General features: G+C 41.9%; 1 protein-coding gene across 2 annotated transcripts in view; it reads left to right on the top strand.

Annotated features, from left to right (window-relative positions):
• Positions 1-8,594: 8,594 nt before the first annotated feature.
• The window catches only part of ube2e2 (ubiquitin-conjugating enzyme E2E 2), a 36,948-nt gene continuing 22,619 nt past the window's right edge, over positions 8,595-22,923 (top strand). The window contains exons 1-3 of one of the 2 annotated variants that reach the window (XM_050046118.1): positions 8,595-8,753; positions 10,241-10,424; positions 11,470-11,520. In XM_050046118.1, coding sequence (XP_049902075.1) covers positions 10,249-10,424; positions 11,470-11,520 — 227 coding nt within the window. In that variant the 5' untranslated portion in view covers positions 8,595-8,753; positions 10,241-10,248. Of the gene's footprint in view, positions 8,801-10,240; positions 10,425-11,469; positions 11,521-22,923 lie in introns of both variants that reach the window. The other variant, XM_050046119.1, reaches the window with a different exon arrangement.

The raw sequence follows: 22,923 nt of genomic DNA on the forward strand, positions 1-22,923 counted from the left end.
TGTGCAACACACTGCTGGATGATTTTAAAAGCAGCTAGCAGCAGTTAGCAGCTAACTCAAAGAAGACAAACAGTAGCTAAAATTGTCCCCCATAGTAGAGGGCAATTAGGTCTGGCAGCTCCTTACTCTTTAACCAGAGGATGAGATCAGCCGTCATATAATCGGGATGGTAAATTATTGTTATCGCCATGTTGAGCAATTGGTATTGTTTATTAAGCGCTGCCTCTATGTCACACTAGATGCTGTTGTGTTACATGTTGCACCTGTCTGACCTCTTTTGCTTCTGGAATGCTGGCACACTGGGGTGGCGTTATGCCGTAGTTGTTTGATTCTGACTTTTAGACTTTTAACCAGTAGACCAATGTTTGTGTGCTGTGTAAAAACCAAAAGTCGATGTAGTTAAGTGCCTTTATGGACTTCACGTAGCTATGCATAATACTTTACCCTGCAGAGTATACATAACTATGCAAAGTATGTTTGTTCACACCAGTGGTGTAAGGAAGTTACGTCAGGCCCCAGTGCACATTTTACCCAGTAATCATCATTGCATATCTGACAAAAATATCAAACAAAGGAGGACATTAATAATTTAATTGAATAGTTTATTTTATAGTTTATTTATATATATAACAGCTTTTATAGAACAATAATATAATTTTGTAATTAATTAATAGCTACTGACTATTTAAAAAATTAAGAAGAAAAAGGAAAACCATGATGGGTTTGTCTTTGTGAGGACATATATATAGCAAATGGCACCATTTTAAAATTGACAATATTCTTTTTTTAATAATTTATCTTTAAACACAGGTATACTTCCACGGTGGCAAATTTGAATCATTTTCAAGGGCCTGCTCTCTCTATGGGCCCTCCACCCCTGGGGCCCCAGTGCAATCGCACTGCCTACACTGTCTATATCTGAGGCCCTGGGTCACGCCACTCATGCCTTGTACGTATTTTAACCAAACCTATGATCTTTAACTAAACTTAGCCAAGTATTTTTCTCAAAACAAAACTGCAACCATTCCTAATAGATTTTGTGTTAGCATTGTTTTTGTTGCCCAACACCATGTAAAGTGTTGTTAAGACTTTCTGTCCTTGTCACTTATTTCTTTGAAGCTGGGCTGTATCGTTGCATATAATTCTATTGGATTATCATTACTGGTGCATGAATGTTTAAGTAGCATTTTACGGTTGTAATTTGCTGAAGTGGAGATCTGTCAAGTAATTAAAGCTGTGATATAAATATAGTGGAGTAAGCAGTACAATATGCCTGATATCTACAATATGAATGTAGTGAAGTAGAAGTTTAAAGTGACATGAAATGGAAATACTTGCAAGTATTTCAACTTTCATCGTGTATCAAATATTCACAAAAATGCATAGAAATGGTATTTCATAAGTGATTGTCTTACTTATTGTTTTAGATTGTTTATATTTTACTTTCACTTAAAGTTTTGTCATAAAAGGTGTCAAAAAGGGCACAAAATATAAACTACATAATTTCTGGACAGTTTAAATGCTTTCAAATCCCCCTGCCTCATCACAGAGCTGGCCCCTATTTGGACAGTGTAATTGCAAGTGGCTGTCATGTGGTTGCAGTTATCTTGTTTTTGCTGTTTTGTGTTAAACATAATGAGGGCATCAAACGCCGGTAAAGGCACGGCTTGTAGACGCTCCGATGAGGACTTCTCACATGTGAAACAATAACAATTACATGTAGGGTAAACCAGGCCAGCAGGAATATAAAAAAAAGTTGAAACAAATGTACTGGATTAGATCAGATGAAACTTTAACGATCCCTGTGGGAAATTTGGGTCATTTCAGCAGCAGAACTGAGCATCAAAGATAAATACGAGACAACAAGTAAACACCATTAGAGTACAACTTCAGTATGCTGCATTAGATAAATAAGTGAAGACGGCAGATGCACAGAGCTGAAACTGAAGTGTGTGTTGTTATCATTTCACACTTTCAAGACTGAAGTCTATTTCAGTTTTCAGTTACTCATTAACACATTGGTTTATTAATATACCCTGTCCCTTTAAATAAACCAGGGATTGTGGTTTCCTTTAAATATCGTGCTTCAAGTATTTTTTCCAGCCAAAGTCTTCCAGTCTTCACTCAACCCCTAACCAAACCTGATCTAAAGAAGTGTGTAAACATAATTTCATTTCCAGGAAAAAATAGGAGGCAGGGTTGTAAAAATGTGAGCATGCATGTAAATCTGCACTTTAACATGTTACCATAGAGTGAGACAACAGAGCCATATGCATGAACTGCCGTCTATATTTTTAAATATTCATCAACTGTATTTCATATTACTTATGTTTGAAATGTTTGGTAGAAATCTACAAAACTGCAGTCTTCATCAAAAATACAGCAGCTCCTGTGTTGCATGAGACAAACTGGAAAAAGCAAGTTTATTTATTATTTAATTTATTATTCAGATTGAATCAAAACTGGCTGAGGTTCCCTTTTTTGTGCGTAAAATAAACACAGATATTAAACAGGAGAATATCAGGCTCTCACAGCCACAGGAGTTACACTATGAAGGTACTTTAGTGCCCCAAAGCTGTAATTTAGTTCAATAATAAGAGATACGTGTGGTAATTCACCAGTAAATGGATGTGTGGAGGTGTGTTTGAGCTGAGATTAGATGACAGACACAGTTTTCTGAAGAATGTAATTATATACACATCACTATACAGTTGGTTCGAGGCTATTAAAAGTCAGCTAATGGCAGGAGTAATGGCTGCAAACACGATCCACTCTCTGTTTCTTTTTTGTTTTTCCTTGGCAGACATTTGACCTGAAACCAGCGTGGAATGAAACACAGCCTGCCTTGTGACTGTGTGACAAAGTGTGGATGAGAAGTGGTGTCAGAGATAGAATAAGTGTTTCAGTGTTTTGTGGGTGCTTGGCTGAGAGTTTGCACAGCTCCACAGCAAGTGAGAGTACATTTACTTTAAATATTCCATGAAAGTGCTGCGGCAGCACGGCGTTGTTTGAACTAAGAGAATCGTTGAACAAAGTATTTAATTCATGCGTTGACTTTTCTGCAACAGTTAGAGCTGTTTCTTGGTTTGTGCACGTTCTAGCTCACCAGCCTGTAGTTGGTCGATAATATCGTTCTGCCTGGTGCAGAGCCTCGGGCCATGTTCGCATTTGTTCCACCAACACAGACAAAGTTATTTTTTATTTCAGTGCTGCAGGTATTTGTGGATAATGTGGATTATTGGAGTGCAGTGAAAATATCCCAAACCACTCTGTAAAAAACAAGGCAGATAAATGTCAGCCGCTGCCAGACTTCATTAGTGTATCATTAACATTTGTACAAAGTTCTCAAATTGGAAATTACTGCACCTTCACATTGCTTTTTTTAGTAGTTTTGTACTTCTCACAGTGATGAGGCTGGTTATTTCAGCATTTCACTGGTACTGTAGGGAAACTTTGCTCCCCACTTCCCTTCAGAGGAATAAAAAAAATCACCTTAGTAAATATGGAGTTTCACTTCCTATTTTTGAGGAATTACTAGCAGTGCCGTTTACAAGTTTGAGGAGGTGTACAGCCCTGCGTGTGACTGAGCTGAACAGTCATTTTTACCATGTTCACTGTGTTGTGCTGCGCAGGCCTCACGCAGATTGAACACAGAGCAAATTTTCATACCAACCATGACAGAAAAACAGCAGTAATTATAATAAACTATCATAAAATCAAGTAAGATGTTAAAGAGTGGCAGCAGCCTGGAGCGGAAAAAGAAAGAGTTTCAGACCTGCATCAGGACGTCAGAGCTAGTTAAAGGCTAAAGCCTAGTTCACATTACACGATTTTCACCCCGATTTTGACGTCACAGAGGATCTTGAGAGCCACCTTGGGTCAGAGGTGAGTCGGCATATAGTCTGCCACGACGAGTCCTCATGTGTGAACAAGCCTACGAGCAAGTTGCCCCCTCGTCTGTGACTGGGACTGGATATTTGGCATGCTAGAAAACTGGAGAAGTTTGACACAACTGACAAAGAGCATCAGCCAATGAGAGGCGGGATACGTTCCATGTCGGCACACAGGAGGACGGAGGAAATGTGAGGAGGACAAGCCACAAGGTTGCCAGGTCTGCTTATTAGCCGCGACTTTGAGCTTGTTTCTAAAGTGGAGTTGCTTATTTGGGCTTGCTCTCTAAACGTCACCTTTCTCTATATACATCCGTCCATTCTCGGAACCCATCGGCTGTATTCGGCATCTGACTTCCGATACAGCCTCTGGGGGCAGACCCCCGATTTTTTGGCATTCCAGTTTGATTTGGGCGGAGGAGGCGAATTTCCATTTCCCACTTCCGTTTATATATAAGTAAATATGCTGAACCATTGCGATGGATTCAGAGTTTGCAGTGACGCCAATTATGTTCCGCCTCATTAGTTCACTGCACGGATGGTTTAACCTGGCAACAACTGTAGCCGGCTCAAACGTCATTGGTCAATATCACGCGGACTACAAACAGCCTACAACCGGAAACCAGGGCTCTTCCGCTCTTCTTCCAGAGGCAAGATCTCCGGGGTTTGCCTACAGACTCTACATTCACTGAATGTAGAGTCTGTATATAGAGACTAATATCCATCTAATAAGTTATATAAACTCACTCACCCAAGTTAAAAAACGTAGTTTGGTGACGTCACCGCGTTATCTGGGGCTCTGTCGGCGAGGGCTCGGTGGAGAAATCTTGTGGTGTGCACACACAGGTCGTAACCTGGGGAGACTCCCTTCTGACAGAAAGAAATGTCGCCAGGTATGAACACTCAAAAGATTGCGATAGTCTCCGTGACGCAAAATCAGGGTGAAAATGAGTTGGCTTCCCTGATATCTATAGGTCATGTGTTCCATAGCTTTGGGGCGTAAAGCAGTAAAGCAGTAAAACATCACAACTCAAGGCTCACTTAGGCTGCAATCCATTGCATCTCAAAGTCAATAATTCTAAGCTGGTATTCCTGACTTCTGATCTGAATGCATCCCGGTGCATCTGCTCAGGAAAACATGGACACCCACCCCACAGAGGACCTACATCCATTACCACAGCGATGAGAAACTGCATGAAACTCTGTCAGCTGTCTTGCTTGTCCTTCCTCATGAAAAAAAATATGTTCAACAGCTCAAAATTGTGGAAACAGGCCCTGAGCGAAAATTTTGAACCACAGCCAAGTTGTAGAAGTTGTGTGTATTTGTCTTGCTGTTTGCAGAGACGGAGAAACACATGTTCACAAACAGGAATGGCAGCTACATCGTGGTTGCACAGCAAGTTTCACAACAAACACTACATGAAGTAAAATTGATGAAAAGGTAATTCTATGTTGCTGTAACGAAAGTTGTGGCTTCGTTGCCAAACTCTGGGCCAGATGGATCTTGCCCGAGTTTCCGCCTTGGAATTCTGACTTGAATGACCATTCTGTTACACTTTCCCATGTCTGAGGTTGTGTTTTTCCGAGATCCAAGTACAATGGATTGCAGCATTACTCACTTCTTTCCTGTCTGTAACCACTCTGTGTGTGACAGGTCCGACACCGACCCAAAACCCAAACTCCGGTTTTAACCCTAGAAGTTCTGTCTTGACCTCTGACAGCAGTACGTGTGCTCAAACATACTATTGCTTTTTATATCTTGCTGCATCATGGTCTTCTTCACCGAGTTATGTGATTGAAAGCTGGTAAGTGGTGTGTGGGTCTAGATAATTTTGTTAGCCTTAAACTGCTGTTGTCTTCCTCCAGAGCTCTTTGTGCTTTTGTTCCTTCTGTAAAATCACAAAGCGGAGCCGCTCTGACATTTTCAACTCCAGCGGATACGTCTTCACTTGAATTGGCACCAAGAAGGGCAAATGTGTTAGTGTTTGTTTGCATGCATCCTCAAAGCCCCTGATTTCCACTTCATGCTCAGCCTGAAAGCACATTTGAGGCTCTCTGCACATACATGGCCCTATTTCAAGGTTCCCCCTGTTAGCCGTGAGAAAAGGAACCCCACAGACTTTAACTGATTTCATGTGTATCATCTTTACTAATGTAATTGTGCGTATACTGTACAGCTAACCCTCACACGCCCGACTGCAATTTTACAGCCATCTTGAGTTATCCAGTGAAGGCTCACAAGTAATAAAGATGGGAATCTTTCCTGTCTCCTATTATCCATCCCATATGATGTGGAGGCAGCAGTGCCTGGGTGCAGGAGAGTGTGAGGGCTCTGCACTCTGTGAAATCATACCTGAACAGAGGTGTTTCTTTGGACAGTGTGAGGCTGATATTTCCTTTGCTTGCTCCAAATTCACAACAATATATATATTCTGAAGTCACCATCATGCTATCATAAGGTTGGTGACATGTTTATACATACCAGGAAATTTTGGTCTTGCCAACTCCTTCTTGACAATGCAGAATTACACTGGCACTGAGGCTCTAATGTCACAACAGTTTGCATTGTGAGTTATTCCCTTGAGCAGTGGGACAGCCTGCCTGGCTCCTCACAGACTTAGCATGCATCAAACTCTGTGAGTGCGTAACAGGGGATATTTGAACCTGGCCCCTGGGTGCACCCTGTCATGGTAATACCTCATCCTGATTGGCTGTCTCACATTTTAAGTACAAGTTGATTGGGGCTAATTAAAACATGTTTACACAAAGTTAATGATGTGATAGGTTAAAAGTGTTCTGTAAAACAAAAAGGGTGGTTTAAATGTTTTATCATCATGGACTAACTAAGGCCTTGGACGGGCAGAGGGTACTTGTTGTAGCTCTGGTTGAGGGTGAGAAGCTGTCAGAAAATAGTTTGTTGGGCACAGATGTGTGGGTACATGAGACCCTAAAAAAGAGGGTGGATCATGGGGAGTACCACCGGTTGGTCCAGGAGCTTCTCCTCCATGATGGCCATTTCGAGGCATATTTTAGGAGGACTCAGGGGCAGTTTGATAACCTGCTGTCTATCGTACGGCCGTATAGCTCTGGGTATCCAGCAACTGCTTCCACCAGTTTCTCCTCCACTGTTTACCAAATGTAAACTTGTTGTCGTGACCACCACAGAAGGCCCGCCTCTCAACTCATCTGATTAGACAACGGAAAAAAAGATGACGAAAGAAGAAATGACATGGGGCACTATTCCGCACTGAGTTGAAGTTTGAGTTGAACTCGCAATGCACGTCGCAATGTAAAACTGCAAGCAAAAAGCTTCATTCTCATTAAAAACTATTACAAAAGGTCCCTAAAAGGCTTTCTTTGTGATTGAGGCCTAAGACAGCATGTTGGCACTGCAGAATCAAGAGGCGTGACAAGCTTGACATGTAACACAACCATGTTTGCCTCTAATGTGGCATAAAACATATGCGTCAGCAGCATTTTCTAACAGCATAACATGGCAATAATAATAATGTACCATCCCTGTTATATGGCCACTGATCCCCTCCTTTGCTTTGAGCTGCCAGACCTTTTACGGCCACTTTTTTTGTTCTTTGAGTTAGCCGCTAACTGCCAGCAGCTGCTTTGCAAATTTCAGTGGGTGTAAAAGGGGTGACAGTACAGTAAGCTCATTACGTCACTTTAGGGGTCATACACTTGCATTGCACCCGCATTTTTGGGGCCCTCAAACTCATTGTTTTCAATGACACCATTGTGATGCGCACACGTTCCTGAGCGCCTAATTTTCAGGGCACTCTGAGATAAACTGAGTTCAACTTTTGGAACGCAGCAGCACGTGCTGCATGTCATGTGACGAGGACCAACCAATCACAGCCAACAGACACCTTTTCCTTCTTCTATAAATATCAGTCTGTGGGAAATATGGGATAGTTGATCATGTTAGTGCAGGGCTGCCAGACGATAGGCCTACACACTTATAAACAGCTACTGGAAGAAGATCAGCTCTGCACTCAGGATTTTAGGTAAATAAGCTGTGATACGGTGCTTGATAAGGTTGCTTAGCAACTTCAGATGCAACCTGCTGCCACGCTCTTGAAAGCTGACTCATAAAGGACACAAAAGTAGCACCTAGCACCCGACCTCGTGTTTTCCAGATGGTTAAAGACGCGGCATGTGTACGACCCCATAGATGGCTAATATGATACCTATGAAATGCACAGATGTAATGTGTCCGTGGTTTGTAGAAACATCCAATGCCAAGATTTACTTTTGGCAATTGGGCTGGACAAGGCTTTCCTCCTCTAAAGTTTGTCTGTTCCAGGGTCAGGGATTGTAAATCGTGCAGCGATTGCACCGTGCCTCAAATTATTTGTGTCCATATGGGTGAATACTTGGTATCCCTGTGCTGTGTGCATCAACAAGGTAGCAGAGAAGATATGTTGGGGTGATGAAGAGGGGGTGGAATCATTTCCTGTACATGGGGCCCATCATTTCTGGCAACGCCCCTGCATGAACACAGGAGAGCGTGATAAAGACATTTTATTGACAGTTTATGTGTAACAGGACCAACACTGTTGTCTTTTATTGTTAGTACTTTGATTAATTCATTACTCTGTTCACCATGGTCTCGCGCAGCCTACTTCTCTTTCCTATGCAGCGCACGTGCACGAGCAGTGCGCGCAGGCCGGGAGCGCGCGTGGAGGCGGTCCGGGGCTGCCTCAGTTTTCTGTAATCGCTTTTCTGCTGCTGCTACCTCCAGTTAAATAGCTAGGACACGGGAGCGAGCAGACGGCCGTGTGAGGATATACTTTTTTCGGTACCTTGGGATTACGACGCGAAATTGCAGCATCGACGGCAAGCCGCCAGGTAATATCGACACGCGCATTTAGCCGCCCCTCGTAGATACGCCAAAAGTAAGTAAATGTCCCGTGAAAAGTGTCGTTTTCCAGTGAAGAAGAAGGAGGAGGAGGAGGAGGAAAAGAGGGGGGTGGGGGGTGGATGTGTGGGACGAGCCTCCCTTTGTGCCGAGGCAGGGTCACTGCTCTTCACCGCACAATGTGGACACTCCAGAAAACGGCGAGGCTCCGCATATCTCCCCCCCGCTGCCCCGCCGGCCCTGCCGCTGACCGTCCTCCATCAGCCCCGCCGTCGGCTGCTTCGGACGAGTCCGGCAGAAACGCCTTGTTCTATGCGTATTTTCATTGACTTTAAAACATGGAGGCCTGTTCTGCTTTTCCTTTTTTAAAATACCCCTCAGCGGTAATGTAACGCACCCTACTTTCCGCCTCCTCCTCCCCCCCGGTGTGGTAACGTTAGCTAGCTCCCATTAATGTTTACGGTCGCTTTTGTAGGACGGTTCGGATTCACTCCCACCGGTCGACCCCTATTGTGTGTTCACCCCCACAAATGTTGACCTAGCCGGTTTGACCAAACAGTTAAGTGATGTCTGACGGCACACGAACATCTTAACTTGTCTCCGGTGTTATTTTGGGGGGGGCTACAATGTCTCCGCATCGACCCTGTCATCTCTAACGGCTATTGAACCGGGTACATTTTAGCCATTGATGTCCCTATCATTACCGTGAAACGCCCCCCGGGAAAGGCGAGCTGCCCGCCACTTCACTTCATCGTTTTGATTAACTTCTTCCACACCACCTATCTTAAATCTGTCTGCTTTTATTTTACATTTTAACTAACATTATTATATATATTTAACCGTGTCTTTGTCGTCTGTAAAGGGGGCATGAATTAACCGGGGCAGTGCTCGTCTTCACGGATGGTCTCTTCATTTTCAAGTGTCTTTTCCGATCTGTCACTGATGATATGTGTGTTATTTCTGACTAAATTAGCCTGTAAAGCTATAAAGAGCTATATTACTCATTACTAGGTCATACAATTGACCCTAAACCACAATATTATTTAGTATTTGCTCAAAGAAAAAGGCAAAAACACGACACAGGGCAGCAACAAGGTCTCGTTGTGAATCTAGGCCAGTAAAGCTACTCACATAAAGTCCTCCAAACTATTAGGCTGTAATATATAATCCCTAATAGATCATTAGGTGAAAGGCTTATTATATTCCTTTTAACAAGGGAGCCATACATGTGTAATTCACAGCACTGTAGACTTTGACAAATGTCTTTTCATCAGCTCTGCACATCCCTGCTCTGCTTTAACTCTCATCCACATCCAGCTGGACGTTGATTAAATTAAACCCATCTTACTGTGGCTTCCTCTCAAATCTACCCATTTTGCTGAGATAGCGCAGGCAACCAATCTGCCATTATATGATCCGGAGTGGAAACTTGCCTCGCCGTGCTCACAGGTTGTGGTGTGACATTGTGCTTTCTCAGGGCCCACGATGTCCAGCGAAGTGCAGAGACCGGACGACAGCCCCAGCACCAGCGGGGGAAGCTCAGATATTGAACAAAGGGAAACGGTACCGCCTGAGCAGGAGCGAGAGCAAGCACAGCCCAAAAAGAAGGAGACCAAGATCTCGAGTAAAACCGCTGCTAAACTTTCAACTAGTGCCAAGAGGTAAGAAGGAGAAAAAAGAAAGAGGCTCTGGAGAGCGGCATTTACACAGGGGTTGTTTGTTAAAGTAAAGGCCTCTCCCCTTGTGCCCTGAGGGTGTGAAGTTATATAAAAAGACTACAGTCCCACAGGCATTGTCATTTCAAACATCCACGCTATTCAGTGTGACACTAAACCCACAGACAGGATGTAACTCACACAGCTCTGCACTCGAGTGTCACTGCTGTCATTCGAAAGAGATATTCCCATTCCAGCCTGTTTGTTTGAATAGATTCGCCTCATGCTCCGCAGCACTCTTGTCTCACCCACACCACCACTAACACTTACCTCCACCAGTCTTCGCACTTATTCCCAAAAAAAGACAGGCGATGACAGAATTATTATGCAACCGGTTGAGCAAAGGGTTGACTGAGGTCGCCGAGTCTTTTTTTAACAAGAGGCCGATGTTGTGAGCATCTCCCTTTTGTGCGACTGCGCCTCACTTTAAAGCAAGTCTCTACGAGGGCCTTAACAAGGGGCTGTAACATGGAGAGGCTTCGCTGTTGTCTGAAGTGCTGTGTTTATATTAACGCGAGCTTAGCAGCAGCATTTGCACTTGGTTGCCCTTCACAGTCTGAATCATCATTTTGCACGGTTATCTCAAATTCACAAAGCAGTCATGTTCATCCTCATGCACAGTATTCCTTCTAATGTTGTTTATGCACCACAGACTAGCGACTACAATGAGAGAGATAAAACGTAAATCACTTATGTTAAAGCTGTAATGACAAACTGGCTTTACTTAATTCATACCTTTAACATGGACAGCAAGTTAAGTCATTTACAACATGCTTGATGATGAGATGTTCTCAGCAGCTTTGTCAGTGTTGGATGCTGTGTGCCAAACGGCTGTAGTCTGAAGGTGAACTTTAAAGCAACATATACCTCATCACAGACTTGAAACCCTGACCTTATGCTCTGTAGACTTGTCCATTCCTTCAGCTTTTATTATCTTCTGGAGATTTTCCCTCCCAAATCAGATTTTAACAATAAAATCCTTCTCTTCCAGGATTCAGAAAGAGCTCGCAGAAATAACACTAGATCCACCTCCAAACTGCAGGTAAGGAGATGTTATCTCTTCAAAGCATTTCTGTAATGACTCATAAGCCTGTACGTACAGATGCTCCAGCTGTAATGGAGGTAGACGGCAGAAACGTGCTTCTTTCAAGGCTTCTTGTCTCTTAAAAAGGAAAGGCCACGCCGCGCTGCACTCGCTTTTGTCTCTGTTCCCATAATGCTGTTGTTTGTGATTTGTTTGAGATGGTAATCTCAGGTGAATTAGAGAGACTGTAGCCTATTCTGGCCCTGTTGTTGTTGCTGCATAATGCACGCTGCAACCTCTGTTGAAAGCACAGCCTTTTAGATCACAGTATTATGGTTGCACTGAAATGGTGGAAAATGAGCAGCAGTGTGACTTTAAAGCCTGTTTCGATTCTCGTGTGGTTCCCCCCCTCGCGCTCTGCTGGGGATTTACCACAGACAATGGTTATTGTGTGCCACTGCCGCGGCTCTCAGCCCTTTGAGGAAGAGATATGGTCGCGAGCGAGTGGCACACCACATGTGCATCGGTCTCTGTGGACATGACAAAAGGAATGCCTTTGGGATGTAGCGCAGGAGCCTGTTTTTTATTAACTTAAATAACACAAAGTGACGCTGTCATTGATTATGGTGCTGTTCATTACAGCACAATAATAACTCCCTGAATTAGCACTCCACTGCAAATTAAGACAGAAAATGGAAGCCGGTCCTCCTAAGATTGAGGACACTTGTGGGAGATGCTGATGTTTTCTCAACATTTTGGATTGGCCGTATTTGTTCATGGACACCTGCTTAAAATGATTAAGGAAAATGGCTTTGTATGACTCATCTGGCGATTTGGAATTACTTCACCCTAGACGGCCTTGTTTATTGCATGAATTAATCACCCCTGCTGGGTCTCATCAGAACCCCACCATCATTAACGATAAACATTGAGCTAACCTTTTCATTCCAGCTCACAGCCCAGTTTTGTTATTGTACTGGAGGCTAAAAGAGATGTTGTTTTCCTCGAGGACTCTCTAATCTATTTCAACCCCCCACCCTCCTCCCACCCACCTCCCCCTCCCAAAAAAACTAGGTTGGCTCACATGAAGGATTTAGCTGGAGGACACGAGTAAGTCATTTGAAAGTAAAATAATCGCTAGCGGAAATTTCACAGTCATCGTCTTAGTGGGGAACTAGTTGCCTGGGAAACAATTAAGCTTCTTCAAGATAATCCTTTTCTGTGTGTGTGTTCCCTTTCCGTACACTCCAAAAACGATACCAAAATCTAATAATGTGTTTTCTGTGATGCACCCAAATAGATTAGCCCTCTGTTAACAATGACAAGGGGGAAAGGGAGGAGACGGGGGGTCAGATGCATCCAACATAAAATTTCTCATGCAAACGATCACAGCACCATTTACATTCTCGCATGAATGAGTGTGCGCGGTGGAGCTAGTGTCGTCATTTGTATGCCACACGCTCCTCGCTCCCAGCCAGGTTGGCCTGAAAGGTTATTCATTTCTTTCCCTGCGACAAATGAAGTCACAGACTGTTGGCCCGCTTCAGGAGGCAGACGGAGAGTTGTGTTAAAGACATTCACTTCTGCACATTCAACAAACGCTGCACAGGGGGGCCGGTTGATGCATGTCATCTCATCTTTATTTCATCTGAGGAGCCCCTCAGACTCCTTCTCCACTTTGTCCTGGTCAGACGGAATTCGCCGTCCTCATCGCGTTAGTTAAAATCTGCAGTCTCCTTCGGATCATGTTCAATCTCTTCAGCATTGCCTTCAGGGCTGTGTGTGCGTTTCTCTCACCAAAATGGAGAGCTCTGCTTTGTGTCTTCTCTTGTAGAAAGAATTTACCATTTAACGCCTCTGAAGTGTTGAGGATCTAATTTAGTGAAACATCTGTGGCAGGAGGCGCGCATTTGATAAGTCTAATAAAACGCCCACACCTTTTCTTCTAGCATCCATCGAAGGTTACTGTGTTCACCCTCAGCTGCGTTTAATATCACAAACCGCTGTTACAATAACCCGTCTGTGTTGATAAATCACACACTTACTGATATGTCCTTGTTTTCCGTGACTAAGAAGAGCCTGTAACATTAATGCTTTAGTTATTTAAAAAAATCAATTTCCATACAGTGTGACTGAAAACTGTCATAGTTTTAATGCTATGTCACTACTTGGAAAACGCAAGCAAGTATTTAAATTCATCTCCGAGCTTTATCTCACTCTCGGCATTGTGACAGCTCGCTTGTCACCTTGGCAGTTGTCATGCATCAAACGAACAGGAAACACGCTGAAGCCCAAGAGGATTTGACATGGCAATTATTCTCACTGTCATACACTTCAAGTACATTGTACAGGCAGCTTGTGCTTTTACACCTATTGATACAAATGAAGCATTTTCTGTGAGGAGTAGTGTTTCCCTTTCCCCGCAAGTTGCACAAAATTCTTAAAAACAATATTACTGGGAATAAAATTTGAATTAGATGTGCTGAAAGAGAAACCTGACAGGCTCATTGGTGTTACTGAATTTACACTGTCATAAAAATTCATGTTGTTATCATTTAAAAGCAAGCAAGAGGTATTTTTTTGAGTAGACAGTTCTGAACCAAAACTGTAAATACCCAGAAAATTCACCTGATAGCTTCATTTGTTCACCTTTCACTGTTTTCTTTTCCTAGTGTATCTTCGGTGACACTGTATACCCAACATTAGAGCTGCAACCAACATTTAATTTAATTGTCTAGATCATTTTCTGGATTAGTCAATTAACTGTTTGGTCTGTAAAGTGTCAGAAAATGGTAAAAAAAAAAAGTCACAATTTCCTAAAGCCCAAAGTGATCTCCTCAAAATGCTTTTTTTGTCCCATTAACAGTCTAAGGACTCATTTAAACTCCCATAACATACAAATAAAGACCCATTAATACCAGTTGAAATGATAGCTTTCATTTATTCCAGTGGCGTTGCTCGCCTGGCGCATATGCTAAAAAAGTTTCTTCCCTCTGGGTTTACTTCCGTGCGGCCCACTGAAAATGCGCAGTAGTGTTTCTCCTGCTTGCCACGCCTGAAAGTTCCTGTTCATCTAATAGACTTTACTTTGCGGTGAAATCACTGGTTTTTGAATCCCTTTCCTCGGCTTGAAGAAAGTTTTACAAATTTAAAACCTCCATGGAACAAAAATTCTAATAGAAAGACTCATAATTGACCTTGTTTGCAGTTTGAGGTGTTTCTTTTACAATGGTGGTCTATGTGGAAAATGCTCTTTGGGCTGCGAGGAATTTTATTCGATGCAGTACCGCAAGTGGCCACTGGGAAAAATTGGCTGCAAGGTTGAGCTGCTTTACTGGGGGCCTGGTCACTGCTCACATACTTCCATGCACCCTTTGCGTTAGCACAGATACATCCACTAGATGGCAGAGTCAAAAGTTTCTGACAATAACTAACCTGACGGTTGACGAGGTCGTAATAATGTACCTGTTAACGGAGGCAGTCTTGTAGACAGTGGTGGTTTGTGAGGCCATTTAATACATCACGACACGTGGGCGGAGAATTGTTTTCACTTTATTACCAATTTGTTCCATTCCACCATTTTTAAAATGTCTTCGTTGTGTCGAATCTAGCTTGAACTACGCTACACTGCCCCCTAAATCTCCTGTGGTACTGCTCCACGTTGTCCATATCCATAAGCCTTCAGAAAGTGTGTAAAAATGCTGAGTACAGACAAAAGGCTCTCTCTGTGCCCATATACGTATCTACAGTTGAGCATAAATGAGCCATAAAACCAAAAAATATTAAATTTACAATCAGAATTCTCACAATTTGAGGAGCTATAACCAATAAATGTCGATTAAGTGACTTAAAGGATCATGGAAATAGTTGAGTTTGAGCTGTAGTGAGCTGCAGTCTGTCCAAGTAACTAAGCAAGCAATGCATTTTTATTTGTATAGCACCTGTCACAGATACCAAATCACAAAGAGCTTAACATTAAAAACAAATGGCACAATAAAAGCAATAAAAAAGACAGACAGCAACAATACACAGCACAGAGCTGACGAGATAAAAACCCTGCAACAGCAAATAAATCAGGACAGAAACAAATAAGAAGGTTATTAGCTATTCGGATAAGCTAACCAAAAGCCTGTCTGAATAAAAATGCTCTATCCGGTTTCATAAAGACATCGCACAAGTCCAGGGATCGCAGTGATAAAGGGAGAATGTCCCAAAGACCACAGGAACAATGTGGTGACTCTTAAACTGAAAGAATCATTCTGCTTTATCTCATACACCCGCCCGAATCACATTCCATCTCTCCCACATCCGATATGCTCCTGTCATAAAAATACTCCTTTCTGCTTCTCAGTTCATACTTCCATACTTATCACCTCCATCTTGTGCATTTGCATTGCCACCGTATCACAGGAATTGTTTTAGCTGCATTTTTTATTGCGGTGCTGCGGCTGTTGTGACTCCTAACTATTCTCTCCTTGTAGTGTTGATGCACTGACACCAACATTTCAAGCAGAAATCCAAACAAAGACCCTTTTGACATTGTTAAAATAACAGCTACTGGTGTTGTACCTCGCAGTTCTGGACCACTGTGCTGTTTGATGTGTTTATCGTCTTCTCACAGATGGCCGAACAGATACTTTCATTACTGCTACAGTGGAGTGATGGCAGAACAATGTTCAGCAGCCTAAAACATAATAGTGCATGTCAGGGTTTTGGTGTCAACTCATCCACATTCAAAGATTCAGTATTTTAAAGCTGCTATTGTTCGCTGACGTTTAGCAATCACAGCTGAATAATCCATTGCAGAAGAGGCAGAGATACCAATTTCTCATCCCCAGGCAGCTCAAATAGATTAAATGCAACGCAGCCGCAACCCACGGTGCATTTTGAGTAACAAGTTCACCCCCCACCCCCCCACCCCCCTCTGTCAGGTTGTCACAAGTCATTCTGGGAAATGTAAGAAACCGCTAACTGAAGTGGAAGAAGATAAGGTTGAGGGAGAGTTGATACAGCAAGAAAGTAATTTACAAAACTTAATTACAGAATAGCTCCTGTGGTGTTTGAACATTACAAACTGAGAACACTTTACCAGTGTATAAATAAATACACAGAATCTGATCTTTATTTAAGCCAACTGGCTTTGGCCTCTCAGTTACTGTTGCTACGCCTGTTAAACATGACCTCATTGCACGGCACAAAGCAGTTTAGTCTGATGATGCTGGCAGATTTTACACTCAAAATTCTTAGTGTTTTTTTAAGTAATGGTGCTTTGATACAGGCAAAAATAGACAAAAGCAGCTTTTCATTTCTGGCTGGCAATCGCCAATTTTTAACAGCTGAAATCAGCGTGACTGGTGACTGGCATATATTGCCAGCTGTAGCTAGCTCGCTAATTAAGCCAACATTTGTTCCATGAGTTGGTGCTGTCTCCCGCTGACTCTTTAATGTTTCTAGCTGATGCTTTTAACTGTTAACACAGTTAACACTGCTTTTTTTTCAAAGTTCCTTTATGCCACTTCTAAGATAAGTTTTCCAAGTTGAAGTTAGTGTAATTTAACAAAATCCTCACTTACACTGAACAAAATTCTTATATGCTACTGCTAAATTATTGGGCAATATTGCTAACGAGGTTTGCTATGCCAACAAGTAAATTTGCCAATAGGCTAGAATTGTAATGAGTTAGCTTGCGAAGTAGGTTGGGCATGCTAACAAGTAAGCTTGCCAGTAGGCGAGATTATTGTTAACTAACAAAGATTAAGGGTATTATTATTTTCAGTTGTAAATACCTGCTGTTAACACATTTTCACAGCCTACCTATTTAGCGTACTAACTCGCTAACCCTGCAGCAGCTCATAAGGATTTTGTTCAAGGTTACTGAGGGTTTTGTTTAATTGTACTAACTTTAATTTGGAAAACAAGCTTAGCTCTAAAGAAGCACAGGGGAATTTTTAAAGATTTGTTTTTAATGTCAGAGAACTGTGATTGGTTGATTGCAGTGTTGGTCCAGGAACGCAGTGTTGGATGTTGATCCAGGAGCGTGTTCTACTTGGCAAAATCACATCGTGCGTAAACAGCGGCACAGTGCAGCTCACTGCAATAGTTGTGTTTCTGCTGCTGGGAGGCATGTTCATGTGTTTCAGGTGGGAAGAAATGATTTGTAACACAGGTCAACACGTCACAGGACTTTGTTCACTAATTGGCTGTGGGTATTCTGTGACCATTTATTCGCTGCCACAAGTTAAACTATCCCCAACTGTTAATTTGGCTGCACTTGCAGCAGAAATAAACCACTGCAGCTCAGAGTGCCCACCACAGCTTTCCTACATTGCATGGCAGCTCACCGCTACCTGGTGTGTTTTTGGTGCTAGGGTTTTGTGTTGTTGCATCAACATTGTTCTTGTCTTGCAATATAGAGCTATTAAGTTCTTGTATAATAACTACGATAGGGAAAAATGTAAGATATCTGACATTTTAAGTAGGGCCCGACCGAAATGGATTTTTTGGGGCAGATTCCAATATTATGGAATAAAAAATCCGATAACCGATAAATCGGGCGATTAAATTTTTACGTTTTTCAATTTAAAAAACCCCGAAATACCTGCTTTTGATGGCTTAAATATAGTTCAAACACTCGTTACAAAGATATAAATTGAAGGAAGAACATTTTACTATTTTCTACTACTTTTATTATCAGAAATTGTGTGGAACAAGCAGCATATGAACAATTTGAACACAAAATAAATCAAAAATATGATGTGCAAAAAGGCAGTAAACCTCTGGGAAATAAAATATTCATGCAAAGTCTATATGAATTAAGACATTCACATGTATGTTCACAGTACCAGAGTTCTTATTATTGCCAATTTAACAGAGGTAGGTTATAGTGCAAAAAGTAACACAAGGACATCATTTCTAAGTAAAACACCTTATTCCCTGCATTTTACTAGGGATGAAAATATAAGTGTTAACATCGGCGTCAATCGGCCAACTTTTGGCTGATTGCTGATTATTCTCTAATGGCTATAATCGGCCGATTAAATCGGCTGGCCAATAAATCGGTCGGGCCCTAATTTTAAGGCAAGCGAGTCATTCATTCAACCTTTATGTTATACTCAAGATAATTGAGGGGAAACCCTCCTCTACAAATACATTGAGTCAATTACAACAGCAAACAACAGATTCCAGAGAAATGCCATTATAAAAAATCTATTAAAACTTTATGGTTAGGGAAATTATTTAATAGATAAAGTAGGATAATTAAGATGCAAAATAAAATACATTTAAGTAAAAAGCCCCTTTGCAATTAGATAATTTGGTTTAATATAATCTAAAATAATGAAAATGTTAAATAAAACACAAGTAGAGGTTGGGATTTTAAGATCAGATTTCTAAAGATGTCCAAAAGGCACAACCGAATTGATTTTAAGGAGGTGCTCTATTTGATTCAAGGAGATGCACTAAAATAAAAGCAGTTTTTCTAAGTTCAGACATAACTAGTGGAACATGAAGAAAGAGCCAGTCAGGAGAGCGTGTCTGATAAAGCCCATCTGACTGACAAAGCCCATCTGACTGACAAAGCAATTTAGAAAGTTAATAGTAATTTTCCAGTAAGGATTTTATAGATAAAAAGGTACCAGTGAGAAGACCACCCAACCCTGTCATATAAAATACAATGATGTGTACCATAGACAACACTGGTAATAAACCTCAAGGCAGAGTGATAGACTGAGTCCGGAAGTTTAAGAGTGGAAGAGGATGCCATAAAAAATGTCCCAGAAACCCTTTCAGCAGACATGCTCATGTTGCTGTTGTTGGTTTTGAAAGACTAAAGAATAAACACCGCCCTCCAAACTCTTGAAATCCGGAGTATTGCTTTTACTACATCCCCTTGCCAGTGTTTCAGCATGTGGTGAGATCCAAAGCCTGACAGGCCTATTTACGGTTCCTAAGCTATAATTGGTCAATCACTGATCAGTGGAGGGGTTTAGCAAGCTGTCAATTCTAATTTCGTATTTTTAACGTATTGTTTGCCTCCTAATTGGAACATCAGCCGATCTCAAATGTCATTCCTCCTTCAGTGCAGCTGTAATGTGGCCGGTCTTTGGAACAAATAGCCGTCTTTGGTCCCTGAATTCTCCTGGTGTGATGTAATGCCCCCACGGTGCCCAAAACAGAGATGTCACTCCCTGATGACATCATGCAAGCTGCAGGGAACACACACACAGCTGGTCACTGCATCGCACGCTCGCAGGCTTAAAGCCTTGACATGAATATGTATCTCCATCATCATCAAGTCGCACCAAGAAATGAGGCTGTCTTTATTGTGGGTTCTGACCTCTAACTCTCTTCTCGCTGATGGGATCATCTTCATGTCTGTGATAGCTGCATATTAGTTCTGTGCCATGCCCCAGGGGGATTATGTGCCAGCGACACACCCAGCATCATTTTTCACAGCGTTACCATTAAGCACAGCAGGGAGGGTTATCAATATTCATGAGGGGGCGGAGGGATGCAGACCGGAGGCAAGGCGGGGGATGAGCTGCAGGAATACCTCCTGGGTGTTCGAGCTGATCACTCTATTGTGCGTGAATTATTGTGGGTAGGGTCTTTTGCAGCGTGATATCAATTTTGCAGCACATAAAACAAGTGAATGCTTTTAGATGACAGCCACATTTGACCTTGGATGAATCAGTTCTAATCGATGCCTTGTTCCATAATCACTGGGTTTATAAATATTGATGAATTATAGGCACCCATCTGTGTCTGACGCTGGCATGTTCCTGACCTTTCAGTGAAGGTCTTGTCCATCGACTGCAAAAGCGAAGAACCTTCATGAAGGCACCGCCTCAGAATCACTTTGTTCACCAAGCAGAATAAATTAAAAGGGGTCCTTTTAGAGACATTTGTGTTACGGCATATCAAACGTGTGTAGTCACAAGGTGCGGTCAGAGACTAATGAGGAGGTTTGGTTAAACTGACCTTCAGAGTTGATGAAATGGTTGTTAAATACAAACTGAGAGCGCAAATACTAAATGGAAACCACCTTTTATAGAGGTTACACAGTCACATCTTTTCTTTTGAGTTGTAAGACACATATATGGAAGCTAAGAAATGTTAAAAGCAGCTAATTACTGAAATAAACCACCACTGAGTACTTACAATTGAAATTTAAATGCCATTTAATTTAGCGCTTTAAAATGATTACCCTAAATTAGGGCTGCAACTAAGGCCACTCCACACAAATTAGTTTTTATTTTAACACACCATTTTAAAATGAAATTATCTCTATGATCTCATTGTGTCTACCTGTTGTGTGTAGGACTACAGATGGAAATTAGTGTTTCGCTAAGTCTGGTGCAACCATGTTTTCATTTCTTGTAAATGATTAATCTTAAATCAGATAAACTAAACCAAGCTAAACTCTGTACATGCGCATTTTAGCACATTTCAAAAATGATCTCCGTCTGTACTAACACCTCTGAAAAGACATATCACATGTACATTTATGTACATTGGCCATGTGCGAGCTGATGTAAAGAGGAAACAGATTGTCTGCTCTTTGGTTGGTTGCTTGGTTACAGAACATACTACGGAGATGGCAAATAGTAAGACCCTGGATTTCTTTGCTTGGATTGATGATGAGGTGAAACTCTTAATGAAAGTGACATATGAATATAAGGCGGATTGGTCACTGCAAACCAAATATGACGACATTTGTTCTGGGAGCATTATTCGTCATTGGTAATGGGACAGGAGTATCCACACCAGAAGGATAAAATCACAGAGGGTATATAGACCTAGCTATAATGTTGTAGCTTGACAAGCTGTGACTGATAATCACTCAACTAATCAGGAAGTGAACGTGGGCGTCTCCTTCACAGTTTTCAAAAGTTTCACTTTCCACACATCCAGACTGAAGTGCAGCTGCAGAGTTTTCAGACTGAAATTAGCTCAGCAAGATTTTCAAAGGTCTTTGTTTTATGGCCTCCAAAACGCTGGAGTAGTGTGGACGCTAGGTGTAAATGTAGCAATAATTATGAGTTTTAACGTTTTAGTGTGGATGTAGCCTAATGCTATGCATTCTAGATTAATGTGTCAGTTATTCTCTCGGGCGATCGAATACGTTTAGTCTATAAAATGTCGGGAAGCAATGAAAAACGGCCATTCTGAGGCCTGAGTGACATTTTCAGATGTCTTGTTTTGTTCGACCAACAGCCAAAAACTCAGATATTTAGTATGCAATTATATAAAACCGAGAAAAGCAGCAAAACCATCACAATGGAGAGTCTGGAGCGATTTTTTTGCTTAAAAAATTACTCTAACAACACATTCATAACCACAATTGTTGCCGATTTATTATTGTAGCTCTACTTGGAAAACCATCACTCTCAAAGTAGCAAGTTTTCAGTAGTGATTAAACTTGTCACAGTCAAGTAGGTTGCTCCTAAGATTCAATTTCTTCCATTAAACTGAACACTGAAGGAGTGAAAGATGGTTAGGTTGAAAATAGAGAGGGGGGAAAGTAACGGCCCTCAGTTGGGAGCAATGGCAAAGACGTTAAATCTTAGTATATCAAACTGTTTATCTGTCAACATTTACAGTAAATGTTTTGTGTCTTCGATAAAAAAGTATCCTCAACGTAACGGAGAAATATGCTATCTGGTAAAAACAGTCTTACCTCAATATAATAAAAATGTCACCCGGCTGGTACAACAGCAGCAGGATGTTGCATACAGATGGATGGTGCCAGCCTGGGCTCGAGCTGATTTGTTATGGCCACCATTCTCCTCGTGCACCTCTGAAACATCTGCTGTAAGTAATTTCCTTCTTGAGCAAACCAAATCTGCCCTTGTCGTTTTTCTCCTCACACAAAGTTTTGAGTGGAAAAGAAATAAATTTTCTCCTATGGAACAGCGGCAGCATGCGCTCCCCCTCTGTCACCGGTCTGAGTTTAATTTATCCTTAATGTTTTCCACTGCGGCACTTGTTTGACAGCGACCACGGCCTGCCTTGATTCATGTGTGTCATTGAATTCTCAATGTCCTCATTTGTGAGGTAGTTTTCTGGCAAACATTTGTCCAGAATGTTATTAATGGGCTTGTGGGGAAGCCGAGCGTGAAGCACGGCGTGTGGACATTTTGTGGAGGAGTGTTGCCATTACACTGCCTGTTTCACAGAAGCAGTTTGTGACTGAATGGTAATCTAACATGAAAGCAAGCAGAAGAATCTTTTGGCAAGCGCAGAAATACAGTAACTCACAAGTAAACAGTTTGCATTAGATCACATTACTCCTGCGACTGTGATCTCCAAAACCTTCCCCCTTAAGTCACAAATCACAGCTCCTGCCAAGACAGTTTAAAGTGTCTTAATGACATATTTGCAGTCCAGGGGACGAAATGTTAACACTCTTAACATCTTGTT

The sequence above is a fragment of the Epinephelus moara genome, chromosome 6 (genome assembly GCF_006386435.1).
Source record: "Epinephelus moara isolate mb chromosome 6, YSFRI_EMoa_1.0, whole genome shotgun sequence".
Classification (NCBI taxonomy): Eukaryota; Metazoa; Chordata; class Actinopteri; order Perciformes; family Serranidae; genus Epinephelus; species Epinephelus moara.